The sequence below is a fragment of the Haemorhous mexicanus genome, chromosome 13 (genome assembly GCF_027477595.1).
Source record: "Haemorhous mexicanus isolate bHaeMex1 chromosome 13, bHaeMex1.pri, whole genome shotgun sequence".
NCBI lineage: Eukaryota > Metazoa > Chordata > Aves > Passeriformes > Fringillidae > Haemorhous > Haemorhous mexicanus.
The window spans coordinates 20331953-20353516 of record NC_082353.1 but is presented as its reverse complement, the minus strand read 5'-3'; the positions used below and the strand labels follow the sequence as shown (position 1 = coordinate 20353516).

Genomic DNA, 21564 nt, shown 5'->3' with positions numbered 1-21564 from the left:
CCTCCTAGAAGTGGTGGTGAGCACATCCCATGGATCCAGTGACCACCTGAGAATTCCTCCACTGCTTCATGGCACAGCAGCTCTTCTGTTCCCCCAAAATCCCAAAATGAGCTATGCCTGTATGACATACATAAGCCCTAAAACAGAAGTGAGGCAAATAACAATAAAATCTGGCATTTCAAACATGAATTAATGGATCACTGTAGAACCCCATTTAATGAGGGTGTATAAACCATGAGTTACTGCTCAACTCATGACACAGAGCTGCAGTGTAATGAAAGTCATTGTGCTCCTGGTAGTTAAGATTTGAGCCTTAATGGCTAGAAATGATGGCATTGGTCTTATTTTAGGTGTAATAGCTGCTTTATATTAAATAGCATTCTCAAAAAAAAGAAAAAAAGAAAAAAAAAGAGGGAAGAAACAGGCAGCATCACATGAAAAGTTCTTGCAGTCCTGTAGGTCAGAAGGTCTCAAGCCTGACAGACAGGGACTGTCCCAGAAGTTCCCAGAAAGGCATCAGACACCTAAATATGCTTACAGCCAAGGCTTTGATACCTCCATCTGTGTGTAGAGGTGCTGGGAGGTGGAGCTGGGAGCTCACAATGAAAGGGTCAGTCTTTGACCCCAAGTTAGTCTTAGTTTACACCAAGAAACTGGTTCTAGAAGCAAAGAGCTGCAGTTTGCCAGCTGCCTGTCCCTCTGTTTTCTTGAAAACATCCCAGATGCTGTTTCTCCCCTGTTTCCTTAGGGTGGCAAGGAGTGGATTGCTCTATTCCCTGCTCAAGTGGAAGCTGGGGTCTGAACTGTAACCAGACGTGTTCCTGCAGCAATGGAGCATCCTGCAGGCCAGCTGATGGCTTCTGCCTCTGCTCCCCAGGATGGCAGGGGGAGTTCTGTGACCAGCCTTGTCCTGTGAGTGCAAATCACAATTTGGGGTGGTCTTCCACCACCTTAGCTCACAGTCCCCATAGCTCTGCCAAACAGAGAGCATGGGGGATCTCTGTGATGTCTGAGGAAATCAAGTGTACATAACAGATTGGGGTTCTAGCAGTCACCTGGATGTTATATACTTGGCATTGTGTTTTATCAGAGCTGTTGCTGTGTTATCTGCAGTTTCTTGAATGTCATTTTTTAAAGTGATTCCTCATTTGGGTCTGTATAGAAACATTAGGCACTGAGTTTGTGTCTTCTCTGTATGTTAATTTAAAAAATGCAACTCAGCATTAAGAGGGACGTGATAGATGATTTTGCACATTTCAGAACAAAAAGCTGATCACTGAGAGGCTTTTTTATTTCTGTTCTTGAAGGATGGAACATATGGCCTGAACTGCAGCGAGCGCTGTGACTGCAGCCACGCGGACGGGTGTGACCCTGTCACCGGCTACTGCTGCTGCCTTGCAGGCTGGACAGGTACAGCCAGCAACTCCCTTTGTGAACCTTGGGCCTTTGGGGCTTTGGGGGGTTATGTTGGTTTGCTTTGCTTTGCTATTGCATCAGTTATAGCCCTGGACCTGTGACTGCAAACTTCTAAATAATAGATTGAGACAGGATCAGCTGAACTTGCCCATATTTAAATCACTGGTGATGGTGACAATAATTGGCATTCATTGAATTTGTATTCAGATGAGTTGAAGATGGCTCCAAACCTGCAGCCAGATGTTAGCCTTCTGTAAAAGCATCCTCAGGAGGGATGCAGATCATCTATAATCCTGCAGAGTTTTTCTCCTTGAACTGTCCTTTCCACAGTTGTGGGACAGTGAATCCCAGGACCATCATACCTGGGATGCAGACAGGACATTTCTGATGAGTCATTACAGCTGCTCCAGCATACAAAACTCTGATTCTTCCCATTTTCCAATGGTTCCTGTCACAGGGAAGTTGCAGAGAGCAGATTAATGCTGGTTTGACAGAGCTGCTGTCATTATACAGAACAGAGAGGAATATTCAGTGAAGTTGGAGAGACCAGGCTGGAGTACTCAGTACAATTAGACCTGCACTTGACTCCACACTGATGTTCTCTTTCCAGCTTTTGACAGCAGTAGGGGGCAAGTTATTGACCCAGCCATTTCACACTTTGCTGCCTAAAATGCTGGTTAATCTCTCTCTGCTCTCTGTTGAGGCCCTGGGTGGAAATAAAGTTATGTTCCATATACTGCAGAACCACCAGTGGCACTGACAGTCAAAATGCATTTATATTAACAGCAAGTCATTTGGAAAATTTAATTGTTTTTCAAACAAGTACAAGTTGGAAGGATGCATGGAGCAAGGCAGGCTGATCAGGCAGCCAACATTTGGGATACTGTCACCTTTCCCATTGATTTATGCCTTAAACCAACACACACCTTCTGTTTCTGATGGAGAGGACATCCCACAGCAGCCCAGCTCCCAGGAGCATGAAGCAAAAGCAATGAAATTATGCCTAAAACATACAATGGAAATAATCTTTAAAGAATTAAATAAAATGTAAAAATACTAAGTTCTACAAATTGTGTACAGCAAGGCTACTTTTCTAAGATACTGGGCATGTAACCCAGAAATGGACGATTTTCCCCCAAGAAAATTCATTTTATAAGCTCACTTGCATCCCCTCCTTCATTCTCTTGCCTTCCTCAGTGGCTAGGCAGCATTTATCTTTCTCTGAACCTCCTTGCCATCAATATATCCATCTATCAGGCTTTAAAACTCTACTGTTCATTATTGATGATCAGCAGAGAAACAGCTGGTAGATTTTCCTGTAGTCACTGTGAGCTTCTTCAAGGGAAAAAAATGACTTTTAAAAGTAGAGTAATTTGAAGAGAATTATTTCTATACACCTACTCTAAAAGTTTATTACACATCTTCTGGATGTAGCATTCCAGAGGAAGCTGCAGGGACTGACCTTTGCAGACAATGCAGACTGAAGGTGTGGCTTTTCCTCAAAGGCATTTGCACGTCTGTAATTGGACATCAAATGCAGATACTAATTAATTAAAGGTAAGAATAATTTCTGATGTCCTTCTTTTAATTTCCACATTGAGCAAGGTGAGTGTATATTAACTTGCAGGGGGTTTGCTGCAGCCTGAGCACTTTATCCCTCAGTGTGCTCCTGCAGTTCTGGAATTCTTCAGGATCACATTTCAGGGAGGAAAATATTATATCCATATTTGAGACCAGGTTGGAGTTGAAATGGTGACAGGGCCCTGTAAGGTAGAAATGCTGACAGACAGAACCAACACGTGTTTTGTCAATTCTGTTCCAATGTTTTTTCCACTTGGCTTGGTACCAGACACAAGGATAAATTCTGCTCCTACCAGTTTGAAAGTATGTCATTTAAGAAACTCTTCAGCTAGATAATTATATTTTCATATTAAGGAGTATGACATCAGTGAAAGATTAATCTTATCTGCAGTTGTTGTGAACTGGGCCATGATGGGTATTGCAGTGCATTTTATTAATATGAGGTGATAAATAATTCAGGCTGAAATTTTTGCTTTCTGATTTTGGTACTAATTAGGCATGGCCTGAAAAATATCAGAAAAGTTCAGGATCATGGAACTTCTGAAGGTTCTCCTGCCCACTCACACCAAACAGAGAATTCTCGTGGCTTTCTGATCCTAATAGCCACAAAACTTCATCTGAAACAGCATATTCTGTATGTTCATCCCAGATGTGGGACTCCCTCTTGATGTCTGTGTTTTATGTAAAGATCAAGGGGAAGATTGAACCCATTTTCTTTAAAGTGGTTTCAAGATGTTACTGATATAAACCTTCAGGGACTGATAGATGGTAAGAGCATGGAGGAGGACTGGCAAAAGAAGGAAAAAGTCATGTCCAGAGCAGCATGCAATGTAAGGAAATAGCACTCTACCATCCTTTTATTATGTCATGACTGCCACCCAAGACTATTATTCAGGACAATGACCTTCTGTGGATACCAGCTGGGGAAAGGTAATTTTCAGGAGCTGAGTGTCCCTGGCAGATGGGAAGGTGATGAAGAGATCCCCACGTCTCAAGCAGGGGATCACAAAGCTGTGCAAACCAGCTGGGTGCATAAATAAGCACAGAGGCAGCAAGCTGCACATGCCCTCCCTGTCAGCTCTGTGGGAATTGCACCTGTGTAACCAGAGGCAGGGGCTGGGGACACTTGTACCTGGTGTCCCTGCCAGTCCCCCAGCCAAGTGGCACGTGGTGCCACCAATGGCTTTGGAGATAGCTCAGCAAGAACAGAAGCCCGAAACTACATTGGCAAAATGCTCTCATGTGGTAAAAACAAAGTGAACCTTGTTGAAATGTTGGCCAAAATCAGAGCTGTGACCTGCTGATGCCATGCAGAGCTGAATTTCCCTCCACAGGAAGGAAATGTGGGATGTGGTGACACCGAGGGCTCAGCCTTGCACTGGCTGGAGTTCTCCAGGTTGGACATTTGTAACTTCATGTATACAAATAGTACCCTGGAAATCTAAACAGGCTTTAAAAGGAAAAGGCTTGCTCTCAGAGGACTGAATCTTGATTGCTCAGGCTGTTTTGTAATGATTAATAATGCTCTCTTTCTCCACCTCTGCTGTGAATTTTAGTACAGACCTTTCTGTGCTTGCAGTTCTGTGTGTGTCCACAGGTCCCTTAGAGCTCCCAACACACCAGACATTTGTGGAAGAGCTGTTACTTTATGTACACTCAGGTTGAAATGAAAATGCTCAGTGCTAATTACATTTGGTTAATTAGGGGTCCTGCACACACTGAATCCACAGAGGGAATGGAAACACAGAAATGCTGCATGGTCCTGGAAGTCCTTTGCAAGCACACAGGTCCTGGAGAAGCAGGATGAGTCTCATCTGTCCCAGGTGCAACCTCCTCTCCTGGATGCTCAAGGGACAAGGTCATACATTTCAGTTAGGCTCTTCTAAATTACTCTAATCTGAAAGTGGACAGAAAAGGACCAGCTGCCCTGGTGGCCTTGCTGGGTGAGCAGGATGACAGTGCTGCTGGGCCAGATGTAATGCTGAGGCTCTGGAGATGACAGCTCCAGCTGCATCCCCTGTGGGATGCAGGATGAACTTCAAACCCCCTCAGCTTGGTCCCACCTCAGGCAGCTGCTGGCAGCAGGTTTTGTACCAGAAATGGCTTCCTCACAGATTCCAGCTGGTTGAAACTGTGTAGCCTCTAGCTGCTTCCCTCACTAATCCCTCAATAATTAAATTAGAGCTGCTGGCCTGGCCTGTGATTTCTGGAGATGCTTGTCCAGAGCCAGCTAAGGCTCCCTGGGAAGACAGACCCGGGGTTTGCCCATCCTGCCCCCAAGACCCGAGTCCATCCATTTTCCCAGACTGATCCCAGAAGCAGAGCCACAGGCCTGGCTGCTCCTGGTGCTGAGCTCTGCTCCTCCCTGGGATGAGCCAGCTGCTCCAGGTTAATTGTGGCAGTGGGTGTTTTGTTACCCTGGGTTTAAATGGGAAGTGATCTGCAGGGGGATAGATTCCACTCCTCTAAATGCTAAGGTCAGTTAAAATCCTGTTTATCTGAATTCCTTTAATCTGAAATGCTGTCTTATCTGCATCTTGTTCTGCCTTTTTTCTTGTGTGGTGCTCTGGTTCTGCAGAGCTGCTGTGGTGATGGTATCTCAGCTCCCCACTGAGCTGGGGTACCCAGAGGCTTCTCTCAGTACCCAAAGCCAAAGTTTGTTCACTATATTTTAACAGCCCAAAGATGTGTGGGGAAAAATTACCCTGGTGCTGTAGATATGAGATGGAAAACATAAAAGTGTGCATCCCATAGTTAATCATAAAAGAAGCCCATATAGATTTTCCTTAATTAATCAGGAGGGCAAACACAGGTATGCAAATGATGCATGCTGCTGAGGAACAGACATCTTATTACCTTGGTGCTTTACACCTTCAGGCTTCATTCCTGGCTCACAAGAGCAGCCTCCCTCTTTGGTGTTACACAGGAAATCGAAATACACATTTCACTGTCCTTTACAACCTCCCCAACCTTCCCACTGGGCCAGAACACAGCCCCTGATGGTCTCTGCTCGTGTCCAGCTCCAGCACAGAGGCTGTGGGAGTCTGGAGCTGCAGGACTCCCACCTGTGGGCTGGGGGCAGGAGCTGCTGCTGGGCACAGAGCAGGGCAGCTCCAAGGGACGAGGCTGCAGGGCTGGGAACATTTGCAGGCTGGCAGTGACATCTGCACTGTCACTCAAACACAGAAACATGTTTCTTGCCTCCTGTGGACACATTAATTCAGGAAAACTGATAAGCCTGTTACTCAAGGGAAAGCCTTTTTGAATTTTAAAGGAGCACTGACCACTTTGACGGGGAGCTCTAAGGTATTTTTAACTTCACTTTTTCTAGTTCTTTGCAAGGAGGTAAAAAATCCTTGAAGGAAAAAAAACCAATCCTTTCCATAAAATGTATTTTGTTTGTACTAATATGACCTTTCTTTCATTGCAGCTGGATCCAATTTATAATCTTAGGGCCAGATCCTGTCCTCAGCTGTACTGGGTTGAAGCCTAAATAATTCTCTCATCATTAGTAGATCAACCTCACCTATGTGATGATAAAACTGGGAGCTGGTTTTCCATGCCTATTTAAAACCAGAAAAAAAAAATCTAGGACTTGTTTCATGCCCCTGCAGCTTTTTAGCTAAAGATCCAGAGTGGTTTAGAATTGACAATGTCATGGGTTGACTTTTTTTTTCCCATCAGATTGTTTCGTACCATTGGTTTGTAAGACAGAGCCTAAAATACCAGAATGGAGCAATAGTAAGTTCCTATTAAACATGCATTTTCTAGATGTCTAGTCCCATTATCTACACCATATTTTGCATTTATCACTTCTGGCAGTCTTATCCCAGATTTTAAAATTAATAATTTATTTCTGTGATTATTCTGTATCCTTACATTAGCTTTAAACGGACAGGAAAACTAGAAATTTCTAGAGTCAGTCTAAAATGGTGCATTTTAGCCTCTCTCCTGGCCTCTGCCTTTCCAGTGTGAAAATCTTTTCCATATGAAAGGTGTGCTTACTCTCTGGATTCCACAAGTGCCCTTTAGTCTATGAATGTAAGATAAGCTTATTAGAAATTAGCTTTAATTTTTCATTGACTTAATTTCAAGTGAGTTGATAAGATTTTAATGTCAGGCTGTGCTTAAAAATTCTCTCTTTGACAGGAACCTTTAAGGATGGTTCCTGCTGATATAGGGCTAATTTTCAAAAATATGAATGCTGAAGTAATATCAAAGATTTCATTGATGTCCTGACATTAATTATGTCTGTGCCTTCCTTGGCAGGTATCTGGGGGGCTCCTGATTTTCATCTGAGTGAGGTTTAGTTGTGTTTGTCCTGTGACAGATTTTGTACATATTTCACCTTTGGTGAAATCAGTTGGATTTTTGCCACTCCTTCAGTGGGAGTTGGATCAGACCCTCAGACTATAATTAGCAGCTGCAGTAAGGACTCCAGCATGTATGCAAATCATTGCAGTAATAATCTTATAAGCAGAAGATACACAAGTTTGTTTATCTTTGTGTTTATTTTTGGGTTTAATTTTGCTTAATAAAGGACAGCTTTTAAATTTCTGAGAGAAGATAGAGCTTGGATGGCATCCTGGCTGATGCTAATTTAATGGGCTTTAACAACATGAGTCTTGACGTTCGAGGTACCCAACCCTTTTCCATTTTCATGTAGAGACACTCTATATATAAACCTGGCTGTGTGTACAATAGTCACCTATAAATAAATGTGGGCGAGAAGTGGGGAAAAATTATTTGTGCACATTTCAGCAGACTAAATCCTGGCTGTTGGCATGCTGGGTGTGAAAAGAGGAGAGGGAAGAGTGCTCAGCAAACAGGCTGCAAGCTAAAATGAGGTGTGTGTGTATATTTGTATATTTATATATTTATATAGTGGAGAGAGACTATTTACAGGAGCAGGTAGTGACAGGTCAGGGGGGAGTGGCTTCACACTGCCAGAGAGTAGGGTTGGATTGGATAGCAGAAAAAGTAGAAATATTCTTTATGCTGCCTTCCCTGGGAGGGTGAGGCCCTGGCACAGGGTGCCCAGAGCAGCTGTGGCTGCCCCTGGATCCCTGGCAGTGCCCAAGGCCAGGTTGGACATTGGGCTTGGAGCAGCCTGGGACAGTGGAAGGTGTCCCTGCCATGGCAGGGGTGGCAATGGGATGATCTTTAATGTCCCTTCCAGCCCAAACCATCCACGATTCTATGGTGCATTATGTCATTAATGAAAGAGTTTGCAGTGAGAAATGTTGTAACCATCTTCCTTCCCCTCCCACACCGAGGAGAAAGGGTGGAATTTCAACATCATGGACCACAAAAGGCTTTGGTTATGCCCCAGCTCTTGTTCAGCTGTTCTTCACTCATGGTTAAGTTCAGGAGCTTGAACATTTCCAGCAGGAAAACAACCCAGCTTTTCCCAGTTACCAGTTCCTCCTCTTTGCCTGCTGATGGTCTGCTTGAATCTTCCCCAGCTTTCTCCTCCCTCCTGGCCTGAAGCTGTTCCCAGCATCTGAGAAATAGGAAAGCTCTGAAGATGAAGCAGGGCTGGGTAGGGCTTGACTCCTTTGAGCCCCATTTTCTGCAGCTCTGCCCTGCCTGCTCAGGGCAACTCTTCCCCTGCAAGGGTGGGCCCTGGAGAATACCCTGGAGCAAAGGGAACCAGATCATCCTTTACTTTAGCAAACATTTTGACTTACCTAATTTCTTGTGAGGTAGATCTCTTGCCTCAAAAGCTTTTATTGCATCAATTCCCCGGGTTGGGTGATTCATACCTGGAGATTTCTCTGGATAATTAAAAATAGGGGTAGGATTAGAGCTGCACAGAGGTGCATTAGGCTCTAAGTGTATTACTTGCAGAAAAACACTTACATTAATGGCTGCATAAATCGCCCCTGCACAGATGGGAGAAGGGACAATGTAGAATTTTTCACTGGCTTCAGGAAAGAACTTATTCTTCATTTTTTAGGACCAGATCATGGAGCTTTCATTTAGACTGATGGGCTGGTACACTCAGGAGTTGCCCCTCTGAATCCACTGGTGAATGATGCTCAGCAAGAGAAGAAAGGGCTCCATGGCACCAGTTTGGAAAAGAAATCAGTGAAAAAAAGCATTTGAGAACACCACAGAGGTTGATAGATAATGTGAGTGTGGCTGCTGTTCTCTGCTGAGTAGTTTCACTATATAAAAACAAAAATAGCTTATTTGCAGACTAGATGAGCAGCCATCAATTCTTAATGTTTCCATTTAATTTTATGAGAGATCCCTTTATGTTTTCTTCTATCTGCTGCCCTCCCCACACTGATTTTTTCATTCTTCAGCATTCTTAAATGCTGAGCTGTCAGGAATTGTGCTGTGGTGCTTCTGACTGGCTCTGAGTCAAATACTTCAGGGTTTGCCTCAGGTAGGAATAAATACAAAGATGCAAAAAGTGATGGAAAAGCATCAAGAATTCTTTGTGAACTCTTGTTCATGCTCTGTGATGGCCCCTCTGAGCAGCTGAGCCACAGCTTGGACAGTTCTTCCTTGTGCTCTTAGTGAGCTGTCTTTTAGAGACTGAAGCAGCAGAAGAGTCTCTGCTTAGGAAAGCACATGGACCTAACCTCAAATACAATTTAAATAGAATTTATAGGGACAACAGAAGTGTAGCAGCAATGAGAATATCAGGGAAAGACAAGAGAACAAGGTTAAAGAAAACATGCGTGTGTGATTACTGCAGTCATTATCAGAAATGAATGTACAAACCAGGAGGCCAAGGCAGGATTCAGGGGGACCTGGGTGGCCTCTGGCTCTGCCCCTGGCACTGCCACCTGGGCTGGGTGGGGGGTGCTGCCAGTGGGATCCCTGCAGGTGGGACAGGGACCAGAGGGAGGGTGCCCACCAGGGAGCAGCCTGCTCCAGAGGTCACAGCCACTGACACATTCCCAGAGCTGTTCCCAGTACCTTCAACTCCCTGCTGGCCCCTGCCCACACCCTCCCACCCCAGCCAGCCTTGCAGCATCAGCTGGAGGGTGTGTGCTGGGTGGGGTACCCTGTCAGCAGGTACCAGCCAGCACTGGGGATCCATCCTGCCAGAGACACGAGCCACCAGCATTCCACATCAAAGCCAAGCGTGACTCACCAAACCTCAGGCCTCCACAGCATTGCCTGCGTAAATCCAGTGCCTATTTTTGCATAAAAAGCAGCTCTTTCCAAAGCTATTCAAATGCCAGAAATAAGAGATTATTATGACTTCATGTCATGTTGAAAGACAGGTGGAGGAGAGCACAATGTTTGTGTTGGATTCAAATGTCTGCTGAAATCATTCCTGTCATTCCTAATTGATGTTGCATCTGTCTTTAGATTGGGACTATTGAGGGGAAAAAAAAGCTGAAGATCTTATTCAGAGAAATAATTACAGTTATACACTGGTAGATGTAAAATTAAAGTACTTGGGGGGGGAGGGAACTACATCCTATAATTTATCAAATTCCTACATCCCTGAAAAATAATTAGATGCTGGGCACTGCTGCAGAGGCTACTGTCAGGGGGATAGCAGTGGTCAAAACCAGGCCACTGGTTCTCATTTATTGCGTCCATTTTTGCTCTTTTATTGTGTTTGGAGTATTAGTTCCCAACTGTCCAGAGACACAGCAGAGAAACAATGGCAGCTTTATTAAGAGCCAGAGACGTAATCCCCAAGCACGAGTGCAATTGCAGAAGCTGGAGAGGGAAAAAAGGGAGCTCTGCTTATGCCTGGCTTTCTGGAATTTTACCCTCCAAAGTCCTTCAGCATGATGTAGTTTTGGGCAGCACTAAATCTGCATTACTTTGACAAACTTGGAGCCACTGAAGATTATTAACAGAAGCAGGCTGTGAAGGAGCTCTTCAATAGATGCCTCACATCCCAGCTGTATGGCTTGGGGGGTTTTTCCTCTTCTTTTTCTTGCTCCTTTTCCTGATGCTTGTGTGGATGTTGGATTAATCCATCACAGTTGATTTGTAAATTTGAATACAAGGACTGACTTCATCTGGTCAAACTTGAAACTGCTCCATGTAAGACAGACACAGGTTTCTATCAACAGCTTCCCACTGCCAGAGGGCAGGGTTAGATGGGATACTGGGGAGAAATTCCTCCCTGTGAGGATGGGGAGGCCCTGGCACAGGTGCCCAGAGCAGCTGTGGCTGCCCCTGGATCCCTGCAAGTGTCCAAGGCCAGGCTGGACAGTGCTTGGAGCAACAGTGGAAAGTGTCCCTGCCCACAGCAGGGGGTGGGACAAGATGAGCTTTATGGTCCCTTCTGACCCAAACCTTTCTGAGATTCTGGGATTCTCTTCCTCCTCTACCTCTCTCCCTGCTGCTTTCCTTTATCAGGATTGTCTGCAGCTCCACGTTGGAAGATCCCTGCCCAACCAAATGGCTTCACCTTGGGGAGTCTGGCCTGAGTTACCCCAGATATTCCCCATGTCCCAGCCAGCAGCCACTTGGACACTTGGTAGGAAATTGTCCTGGAGGGGCAGGAGTTTGGAGCAGCTCTCCTGTGTGGTTGTCCCTTGGAACAGTGCAGTTGTGACTACTCTGGTGGGCTGAGTAGAGCCCAGTTTGTGTTTTGCACAGTAATTCAGGCCCTCAGGGCTGGTTTTCCTCCCCACCATGTGTGCAAAGGAGGTTGGTGTGGGGAAAAGGGAGTGAAGGCACTCCTGGGACTGTCAGCTAAATGCCATGTACAGAGCAGTCCAAAGGGAATCCCACTGGAAAGCAGCCAGTGCTTGCAGGAATCCAATACCCAAATCCCTGCTGGGCCATGGAGAGTTTGTGGCTGCTGTTTCACAGACTGAATTAAAGCCACAGCGGGCTCTGCTCTTACCTGGGCTCTGCCTTACTGCAAAAGTGCAGATCTTTTACCCATGTCCAGTGGATAACTACAATTTTAGAAGTTTTGTGGATTTCATTTACAATTCACCCCCAGAACATTGTTTAAAAAGGTCTTGGAAGTGTAATTTTATACCAGTGTCTGCAATTGTGAACCACAGCCTCGGGCTGGCAGATAATTCCCTGGTATCCAGGCAATAGAGTTTATGTATAGAACTGCTTCCTGCAGCTTCAAGGACTTCTGATAGTTGTCTTCCTAATTTCTACACCATGCATGTGAAACCAGGACTTTGTTCATAAATTAGGAATCTGCGGTTGTAACACGAGGTAGGACAGAGGTGTGTCAACTTCAGCATTTCTTGTAGTTCTGGAAATTGAAAACTAATTGCTTATCAGAAATGTTCATCAGCAAGTTCCTAAATAAATATTAAAGTTTTACATTACAGAATCTTGCTGCTTCACTGACTCTGACTGTAAAGTAGCTGGGAGGGATAGACTCCCCCTTCACATGCTGTCAGGTTAGGGAATTGTAAAATTAAGGTGCTTTTTCCAGCACAATTCCATAAGACTTGCATGTCCAGATGCAATTTTAACTTCTCATTTATATTTGCAATTCAATGCTTGTAGGAGCCTTCAAAAATGAAGTCTTCCATGAGAATTAACTTGGAGCATAAAAAGTAATAAAACCTGATTGCGGCACCATCTCGGTTGTCTTCTGGAAATGTACAAATAAAGAAGGGCTGTAATGGGTGCCAGTGGCTCCTGGAAAGTTCCCTTTCCCCTTTCCCTTTTGCTACAGCAATCAGCTCCACAATGACTCATTGCCTTCGTTAGGAGAGGAAAGACATCCCTCATTACTCATTACCAAAGGAAGGGCTTTGCTGCTGCAGGAACAGCCCTGGCATTCAAATTCAGGCACCTTCCACAAGAAAAGAGTCAGTGTCATTCTTCCCCAAACTTTGTCAAAAGAGACAAGAAATAATGCTGTTTAATTGTCCCCATTTATAAATAGACCATCCACGACGACAGAATTGTAATTTTAATGCTGCAGTCGGGACAAAAAAATGCACAATTTTCTGTGTTTGTGTCTGAATTTCAGTTCAGGGAGCTCACACTGAGCCTCAAGGCTGTAAATGATCATATATATGTATTTATAAATACAAACCACATTTATTTATTGGTTTATTTATTTACAATTTATTTTCTGACTTTTTAATTTCAGAGCACTGTGGATAAAGGACATAAATGCACCCACAAAGCACTTGTTTAAGTAATCCAAGGATATATTTGATTTCAAAGGGAGCACGGAAGACTTTAAAATAATTTCTTAAAATAATGGTTTTTCTTGATTTTACTAATACAAATGTCTCTTTTCACAGTCCCTTTTTTCAGATTTATTTACTTGGATATGAAAGAATTGAGCTTGTATTAAGTTTTTACTGTATTTTAATGTGTTTTTTATTAAGCTGTACAGAATGGTCCATGCCTCTTTATAAATAAAGCTAAGATCATGTATTACTAGAAATCACATTTCAAACTGTGCTTTTGCCAGACTTGGTTAAGATTTTCTAGGAAGGGACATTATAATTGTATGATTAATCTTCAGAAAAGGGAAATTTTGGCTCTGCAGTATTTCGTACTGTGTTAACTTCAGAGATTTATAAAACCAACTTGAAACTGCACTGTAAGTGTATTTATAATGACTTTCAGCTGATTTAATAATGCTCAGAGTTTGGTGACTGTACAGATCACAGCTCCCCAAATGCAGCATTACCTCCAGCATCCAGCTGAAGTTATCAGAGGTGGAGGAAATGATTGGGATTGTATTTCTGCAGAGAGCTGCACTAATCCAACCCCTGGGCTGCTTTGATCCCATTGTGCAGTGGGACATGTGCACGGGTGGTAAAGAACATCTCAGGTTGGGGATGGAGAAGAACATCTCAGGTTGGGGATGGAGAAGAACATCTCAGGTTGAGGGTGGAAGCCCAGCTGGGGTATGTGGGTACCCCCAATCTCAGGGCCAGGCTCCCACTGGGGTCATGTTCTAAGAAAAATTTCCAAGCCAGTCTCTGATCCATTTCTGCTGTTCTTAGATGTTTCTGCCAGTGCCACTCCCTGCAGCTGGCACTGCTCAATGTCCCTCTTAGTTCACGATTCTGCAAACCCATCCAAGGAGCCCTTGATCATGCAAATAGCCCTGATAATTGCAAGTATTGGTACTGCTTTATTCCAGTGGAGTGAGAGCCTCTCAGACACAGTGTGCAGGATCAGCTCCTTCAATCACATTTCTATGTGACAAGCCGTGGCACAAGGTTGTTTTTAAAAGTCACCAGTTTAAACAAAGCCAGTTGAAACCATGCCAGAAGCCTTGTGTTAAGTTTCCTGGCTGTGTGCTCCTTTCAGTTTCCAAGCTTTGCTCTTCATAATAGTAAATATCAAACAAGCACCCTGGGAAGCACTGGGAGCTGGATTGGCAGGTCTCAGTCTCCATTTGACATGCAAATGCTCAGCCTGTGCTCACATATGGCCACTTGCTGGATCAGAACTCAGTTCATTCACACAGAACTGGGGAGTTCTGGGTAGATGTGGGCTATGTGCACAAAACACCAGAGCACAGGGGTTTAAGCCAGGAAGGGAACAGAACACAAAATAGAGTTTAATTTACTTCTGTTCAAGAATCCAAATACTGAACATGTTTTTGCAAAATCCTGATTTTTCTTTTTATGGTCGTCCAATTCACAACAGGTAAGTAATCAGGCTTCAATCAACTGCCTATTTCCAGACCACTTATTTGAGCTATTTTGTGACTTTAAAGCAATTCCTGACCTTCATCTCTTGGATGACATGCAGAGTTTCTTTAATGGTGCTGAGGACTGAACAGGCGGCCACCAACACCTACAGAATTCACCTCTCTGGCATTTTCCTAATTTTCACTTTATTAAGCAGATAAAAGAGGAGCTGTTTCCTTCCCAGATCCCTCGCTGGCTCTGGGGAACCGTGAGGCATCAGTCCAGCCAAGCATTTCTTTGATCAATGAGCAGAGTGAGAGTTGTGGGAAGGCTAACGTGTGGCTTTGTGTCCTTAGGCATCCACTGTGACAACATCTGCACCCAGGGCCGCTGGGGACCCAACTGCTCCATCTCCTGCAGCTGTGAGAACGGGGGATCCTGCTCCCCTGAGGATGGAACCTGTGACTGTGCACCGGGATACAGAGGGCCCTTGTGCCAGAGAAGTAAGATTTTCCATAGCTGGCAGAAGCAAGGCAGGTAGAAATGCTCCTTTGTGACACCAGACAGACAAATCCACAGTTTCTGAGCTGCTTTAGCTCATGACTTCCTGAGGGCAAAAGAGCCTGGGAAATGCTCCTTCATCAAGAACTCTCCTGCACTGAGCTGTGCCTTGTGTTTCTTCTTCTGATCACACCTGGAGGTCACAGGTGACCTGGAAGGAGGAGCAGCACCCTTCCAAGCCAAAGCTGGCAGGACTCAGGTTTGCAGTGAAGTCAGACCTGTTTAACAGTCAGCCACCACCCATCATATCACGACAAGTGGATGAGTGTTGGCATCAAAATAACAAGGCAATGTTTTCTTGTATGCCAGAAAAAGAAACACAGCAGCCCAAAATAGCTCCTGTTTGATGCTCTGCTGCTACATATTAAAATGTACCAAGCAGATAAAAATCCTCTCATTTGCTTTATCTGGGAAGCTGCATTTGCCCCACAGGGACCCTGATTCACTGATCCAACCTACACCAGCCATCTTCCCATGTAAACAAGAAGTGCATTGGTCTTTGTTTTCTGCTCAGCATTTCTTCTTCCTCTTGCTGTAAGACATTCTGCATGCCCAGTTCATATATCCCCTTTGATTTCACCAGTTACACTTGACACTAGAACACACTCATCTCTAAAAATAATTTGTAGCTGACAGTTTTTATTTAAAGCCATTATAACGATGACCTCTAGCACTGCTGTAGTTAATGGCCTATAAGCATCTCCATTATAAACCCCAATTTCCAGGTGCTTCAGCATATCTGTGTAGCTGTAAAACCTCTCTCCAAGGCTAAAATGTGGAGCTCAGAGCTTCAAGGAGATGAGGAAGAAAATGTTTTACAAATTTGAAACCTTAAGAGTGCAAAACTTCCAGAAGTTAATAGTTTCTGACCTTTCTGAGATGAAAAAAACCCAGCCTAGTTCTATCAGCTGTTGGCACACAGGCTACAAGAGCAACCCTTGTGCCCAGTTTGCAAGCCCAGGAATCAGGCTGCTCCCTGAGGATGTTTGCTAAGGATCTAATGGGGAGAACTCTTCCTCCCCACTGGGGGGACAGCAGAGGGGTCCTGTGGATGCTTCTGCTCTTGCCTCTGTGAGTATTTGGCCTGGGAATCCAGCTTGCTTCCAGCTCTTTTCTGGGATTCGGGCTCAAGAATACCTGGTGAACAGGAGCCCTTGCAAAGCTTGTTCTCAAAATCATCCACATTTTTCTCTTAGAAATTCATTTAGAAACAGGATTTAGGCTGTTTTATTACAAGGCAGAGCTGAGGATGATACTGAAGATGATACTCAGCCAACTTGTTCTGTCTGTGTAATCAGGATTACATGAGACACTGGGATGGTTTAGTGCTCTTAAGCCTGCAGAAATGTCTCCAGGAATGATCCAGGTTGTTTTATAGCTACTGCATCATCAACCAACCTGTCAGCTAAGCTCCAGCTGGAAATGTGCAGTGGGGTAAGAGCCTGACACCCTCTGAGAACATACAGTCCATGAGAAAATTCTCATTTGCTGGAAAAATAGAACAGACATGATTTAGTAACCACTGAGCCAGAACTATAGAACAGAGAATCACAGGAGTAAAAATAAAAACATATAAAGTTATTTTTACTGTCACTTACTGCAATTTAACATTTCTTTGTGTTATCTATTGCAGTGAATGTTTGGACAGTGGATGCTTTTTCACTCTACATGCTCTTAGAAGCAAAACTCTGCTTTTAGAAGAGATACCGAGCCATAATCCTGATTCCATAACTGATGCACAAATCTGCAATAGTTTCAATCCAGGTTTTAGGCAAAATAAGCACACAATTCATTACAAATTTACTCAGTTATTTGATGTGATTACTGATTCAAATCAGGTGATTTTGCATGGTGTTACATAATTACCATTATTGGCTTCTGTTCATCGCTTGATGGCTGTTGCTCCTCCCAGCTGAGCACAGGCATTGCACCAGAGAGGTTTGGAAATCAGCTTTTGGCACAGTGGTTTTGACATAAAATATTGTTTCCTAATACACCTTCTCTGATTTCTGGACTCAGTTTCCATCTTTCTGAGCTTCTGTTGTCTGTAAATGTATGCCATTCTCTCTTTTCCTATCTAGCCTAAAATCTTTGGAATGTGTGTTGTTAACCATATCTGCTGTGAGGTCTCAAACATCTTAAACTCCTGTTTTGTCAAAGAGTCCAGCTTAGAGAGACTCAAATGAGTGTCCTGAGAGAGAGAGGCTGCTGAGAACTCTGCTGTGGTATTAAACAGCCAAGGACTTCCATGAGGAAGGAAGGTGGGAATGTTTGAACACAGGAGCAGTCTTACCAGAGCCTGCACTTTGGAACAATCCAACAGGCCTCATCATTTCAGCTGTCCACAAAATTGTGCTTGATAAATTAAGAAAAATTGGTTTGGGATTAAGACAGAGAATTCTCCAGCTCGGAGTGATGAGAAAACGTTGGAAAAGCCGTGACAGCTTGGTTTGTTCTGTTTTCAGTTTGCCCCCCCGGGTTCTACGGCCACCACTGCAGCCAGCCGTGTCCCCAGTGCGTGCACAGCAATGGTCCCTGCCACCACGTGTCCGGGCTCTGCGACTGCCTGCCGGGCTTCTCGGGGCCCCTCTGCAACCAAGGTACCGCCTCCCTGCCGGCGCTGCGGCTCTGCAGCCAGCCCAGCCCCTGCTCCCTGCCTTTTTCACTTGCTCCTGCAGTTTAGATCCCGAGGAAATCTTTCCTTCAGAGAGAAAATGCAAACAGGTACTCAGTCACCCTCTTGCAAATACGATGTGCTCCTGGTTTCATAAATAATCCAGCTCTGCCACACTGGATTGAAATGGCTGTGGAATGAGACACCTGCTGTAAATACATCAGCATCCAATGGCTTCATTTTTCCTGCTGCTCAGCCTGTCCTCACCTGAATGTTGATAGCACCTTCCTGTGATCTTTGCAGCAGGACAGGGAGGTACTGGTTAAGGTCAAGGCCAGCTCAGGTGAACAATCCCAAACACCAGTCGTGCAGAAAACCTCATTGACTCTGCAGGACCTGGCTGGGAATGGCTAAAACCATGGACACAAGTGCAGGAGACAGGAAAGTTTGCAGTGAGGCAGAGAAGTGAGGTCATGTTCACAAGTGAAGAGGAACTTCAGCTCCCCCGAACACCCATCACCTTTCAGTACCTTTCAAAGTTCCACATTTAACTCCAGGTGTCATTTTCAGCCTGAAAATACCCACAAAATCCCTCAGCCTTCTGCACTCTCAGTTGCTGCACACTGCAGTGGGTATTTTCTACACAGATATTTAAAAGAAGTGATTTGTGGTGGCCGCTGCCCCTGTGAAGTCACCATCCCTGCCAGAACTGAGTGACACTTCCAATGACCTGCTTTTCAGTAATTTGGGATTGCAGGCAGCAGTTACCCAAAATCATTAAACATAGATTAAATAGAACCATGGGGTTTTTTTTCCTGTGCTGTATAGTCAACTAAACATTACACCAATTAATTTATTAAAATGAACGTATTTCAGTGAATTTGTCCATTTTATGTGAAACGTTAGCCAGATTTCAAAGCATAAGCAGGTCTAATTATCCTCTTAAGAAAACTATTTTATTTTTGCTCAGATGTTCAGCACTTCTGGTTTTACTTTGAAATGTTGATCTATCTAGCAAATTAATCTTAAAATATTCATGTCCTAATTAAAATCAATTTGTGTTGCAGTTTGTCATAATGAGTTAACATGTAACTTTATTTTGTAGAAAGAAAAATGCTAATTAATTTTCCATTAGAAAAACGTGAAATGAAGATTTCACTTTGGAATTTTCATTTCCTCGTGCCATTGGCAGCAGGAACATTCTTCCCCCAGCAGTATGTGCATGTGAGGAGCTGTGTAACCCCCAAACCTGCACAGGTTGACTCAGTTGTGCCAAGGATTCCAAGCTGCAAACAACTGAACAGCTGTTTTCTGAATATCTTTCACAATCCCAGAGCGAGATGGGTTGATAATAACTTGTTATCACTGCTAGAACACACCTGACATCCCACAGGGACTTTGGGAGTCTCACTTCAGAGCTTTCTCAGCTAATTAACATCCCAATCTGTGTTGTACAGTCAGGCTGCTGCTGAAGAAAGCAGCATTAGGCCTTGTTTTACAGCTCTCTAAAAATGATTGAGACATTTAAGAAGAGCTTGGATTTGGATCTCACATCTTCACAAGAGTCTCTCTGTCAGTCCACAACCAGGTTGTTTAAATAAGGGAGAAAAACCATTTTGTCATCCCTCTGTGCTGACATTCCAGAGGGCATCATCCCATTTCCCAGAGACAAGGGGAGCTCCTGTGGAGGGAACCCCTCTGCCAGCTCTGCCTTTGGTGTGCACCAAAGTGTAACCTGGTCCCCTTGCCAGCAGCTCTGTTTGGATCACAGATCTTGCCCTGATCCATCAGTGTTCCATGGTGCAGAGCAAATCAGCTCCTCTTCGAAGGAAGTCCTTTGAGAGTTCCATTTTTTGTACATACAAACCCCAGCCTTCATCAAGGTGCTGTTGCCTGTCTCCATCTCAAAGATGCCATAAAACAGTGCCTGGAGCTCTGGAAGGGAATAATGGTGTGGCCTGTCCAGGAGCCAGGGCTGACAGATCAGTTCAGTGTTTGCTGGCTGTGATAGGAGGGTTCTGCTTTCCTTCTCTCTTTGTGTATTCTTTCCATCCTGGCTGTGTATTGTGTTTAGTTTTATCTCTTTTCACTTAGGAACAGTTCTGTTTAGCTCACAGTGTGAAAGCCAAACCCAGCTTTATCCACTCCCACAGATAAGTCCATAGTCTATAGAAACACAAGCAGAAAACAATACTCTGCTCTTGTAAGAGCAGAGGATGGCATATTATATAAAAGCCAATGAATCACAGCTCAGGATTTCAATCTGTGGCTGATTCACAGTCAGGATAGATTGAGGTCACCTGAAGAGACTACCTTTGAGAAAGTGAGAGAGGCTGCAGTGGTGAAACAGCTGCATAATTCAGGGAAGTGCCTTAATCACTTTTTTGACATCGCTATTACTTACCAGGATCCAAGTCCAGTTCCATTTGTTACACTCTTTGCAAAGATGGACTGTATGTTTTATCTTGTTTTGAAAATACATCTGTTTTTGTCAGGGAACACAGCCAATAAGAGCCCAGAAATGAAACATTTCATTTGTTACTGAGCAGAGCTTTCCATCAACTTTAACGTTAAAGATTTCCAATAATTTGGTGGGAGGCTGAAGATCTACATGTCTATTAGTTTCCTGTCACTGTGCTTAGGATGTGAGAAGATGACTCTGGAAGAAAATTGAGAGTTTCTTTTCTTCCAGCTTCACCTAGGTGGACACACAGGGAGAGGTGCTGATTTTGTTGGGATGCAGCACATTTGTGAAATAGCTCTCAGTCAAACAGATATATAACATACACAAATATAAATATAGATAAAATCCTTGGAAACCAGATCAGTCCCAGCCACTCACTTGTGGCTGCTACTCACTGAATTCTCCTAAGGTTTTCTAGTTCTTTTCCTCTCCTAATGACCCCTCTTCTCTGTTTTGTCTCTCCTCTTGTAATCCTCCCATATTGCCCTTCAATAATTGCAATCTTCTGACTATATTAGCTTAACTTTCCAGCAGAAAAATGGATTTTGATATGACTTTTTCCTATTGTTTTTACTCCTGGGATGCAAGCAAAATGGGCTCGAATACTTTTCCTGCTTTCCAGAGGAATTTTCCTTCATCAAAGAAAAACTGTTGTAATTAATTTTATCTCTAATTGCTAAATGTTGAGTCCTGTGATTTCCTCCCCTTCCCTTTGAAGAGGCTGCAGCAAAGTGCCTTGTGTTTGCAGTGTGTCCCAGTGGGAGGTTTGGGAAGGACTGTGCTGAGGTGTGTCAGTGCACCGAGAACGGGACCTGCAACCCCATCGACGGATCCTGCCAGTGCTTCCCGGGCTGGATAGGCATGGACTGCTCCCAGAGTAAGCCAGGGGGCATCTGCCACCTCTGCCTTCAAATATCCTCTTTCTGTGGTTGTTTAGTGCTTTCTGAAAGTTAAAGACAGATTCTGGGGAAATCCCTGTTGTATTGCAGCCAGTGCCTTACTCTCTTTAAAGCAGATTTCTATTAATTAATCTAAGTTAGCTTTGGATGGAATTAGTTTCTGCATTTGGAGTTTGAAGAAGCCCTGACTGGCTTTTATTCCAGGAAAGGGAGGTCACAAGCTCTTATCAGAAAAGAAAGCTCCATGCTCCCTTTTAATTTCTAGCTGGATTCCTTTTTATTTATTTTTTTGAAATAATTTTCTTTCAGCTATTACATTTAGACATTATTAACCAGTAAATGTTTTCATGTACCAAATCCCTGGAATTGAGAAATTAGGTAGCTGAAATATTTCTATTAAATGTAATTTAATTGTAAAAGTCAATGTGGCCTTGTAGGGATGAAGGATTTCTTTCTGAA

At 43.9% G+C, this 21564-nt stretch overlaps 1 protein-coding gene across 2 annotated transcripts in view; it reads left to right on the top strand.

Annotated features, from left to right (window-relative positions):
• The window catches only part of MEGF11 (multiple EGF like domains 11), a 194554-nt gene that overhangs the window by 143233 nt on the left and 29757 nt on the right, over positions 1 to 21564 (top strand). For both annotated transcript variants that reach the window (XM_059858705.1, XM_059858704.1), the window contains exons 10-14: positions 749 to 912; positions 1308 to 1410; positions 14924 to 15070; positions 17594 to 17728; positions 20955 to 21083. In XM_059858705.1, coding sequence (XP_059714688.1) covers positions 749 to 912; positions 1308 to 1410; positions 14924 to 15070; positions 17594 to 17728; positions 20955 to 21083 — 678 coding nt within the window. The remainder of the gene's footprint in view (positions 1 to 748; positions 913 to 1307; positions 1411 to 14923; positions 15071 to 17593; positions 17729 to 20954; positions 21084 to 21564) is intronic.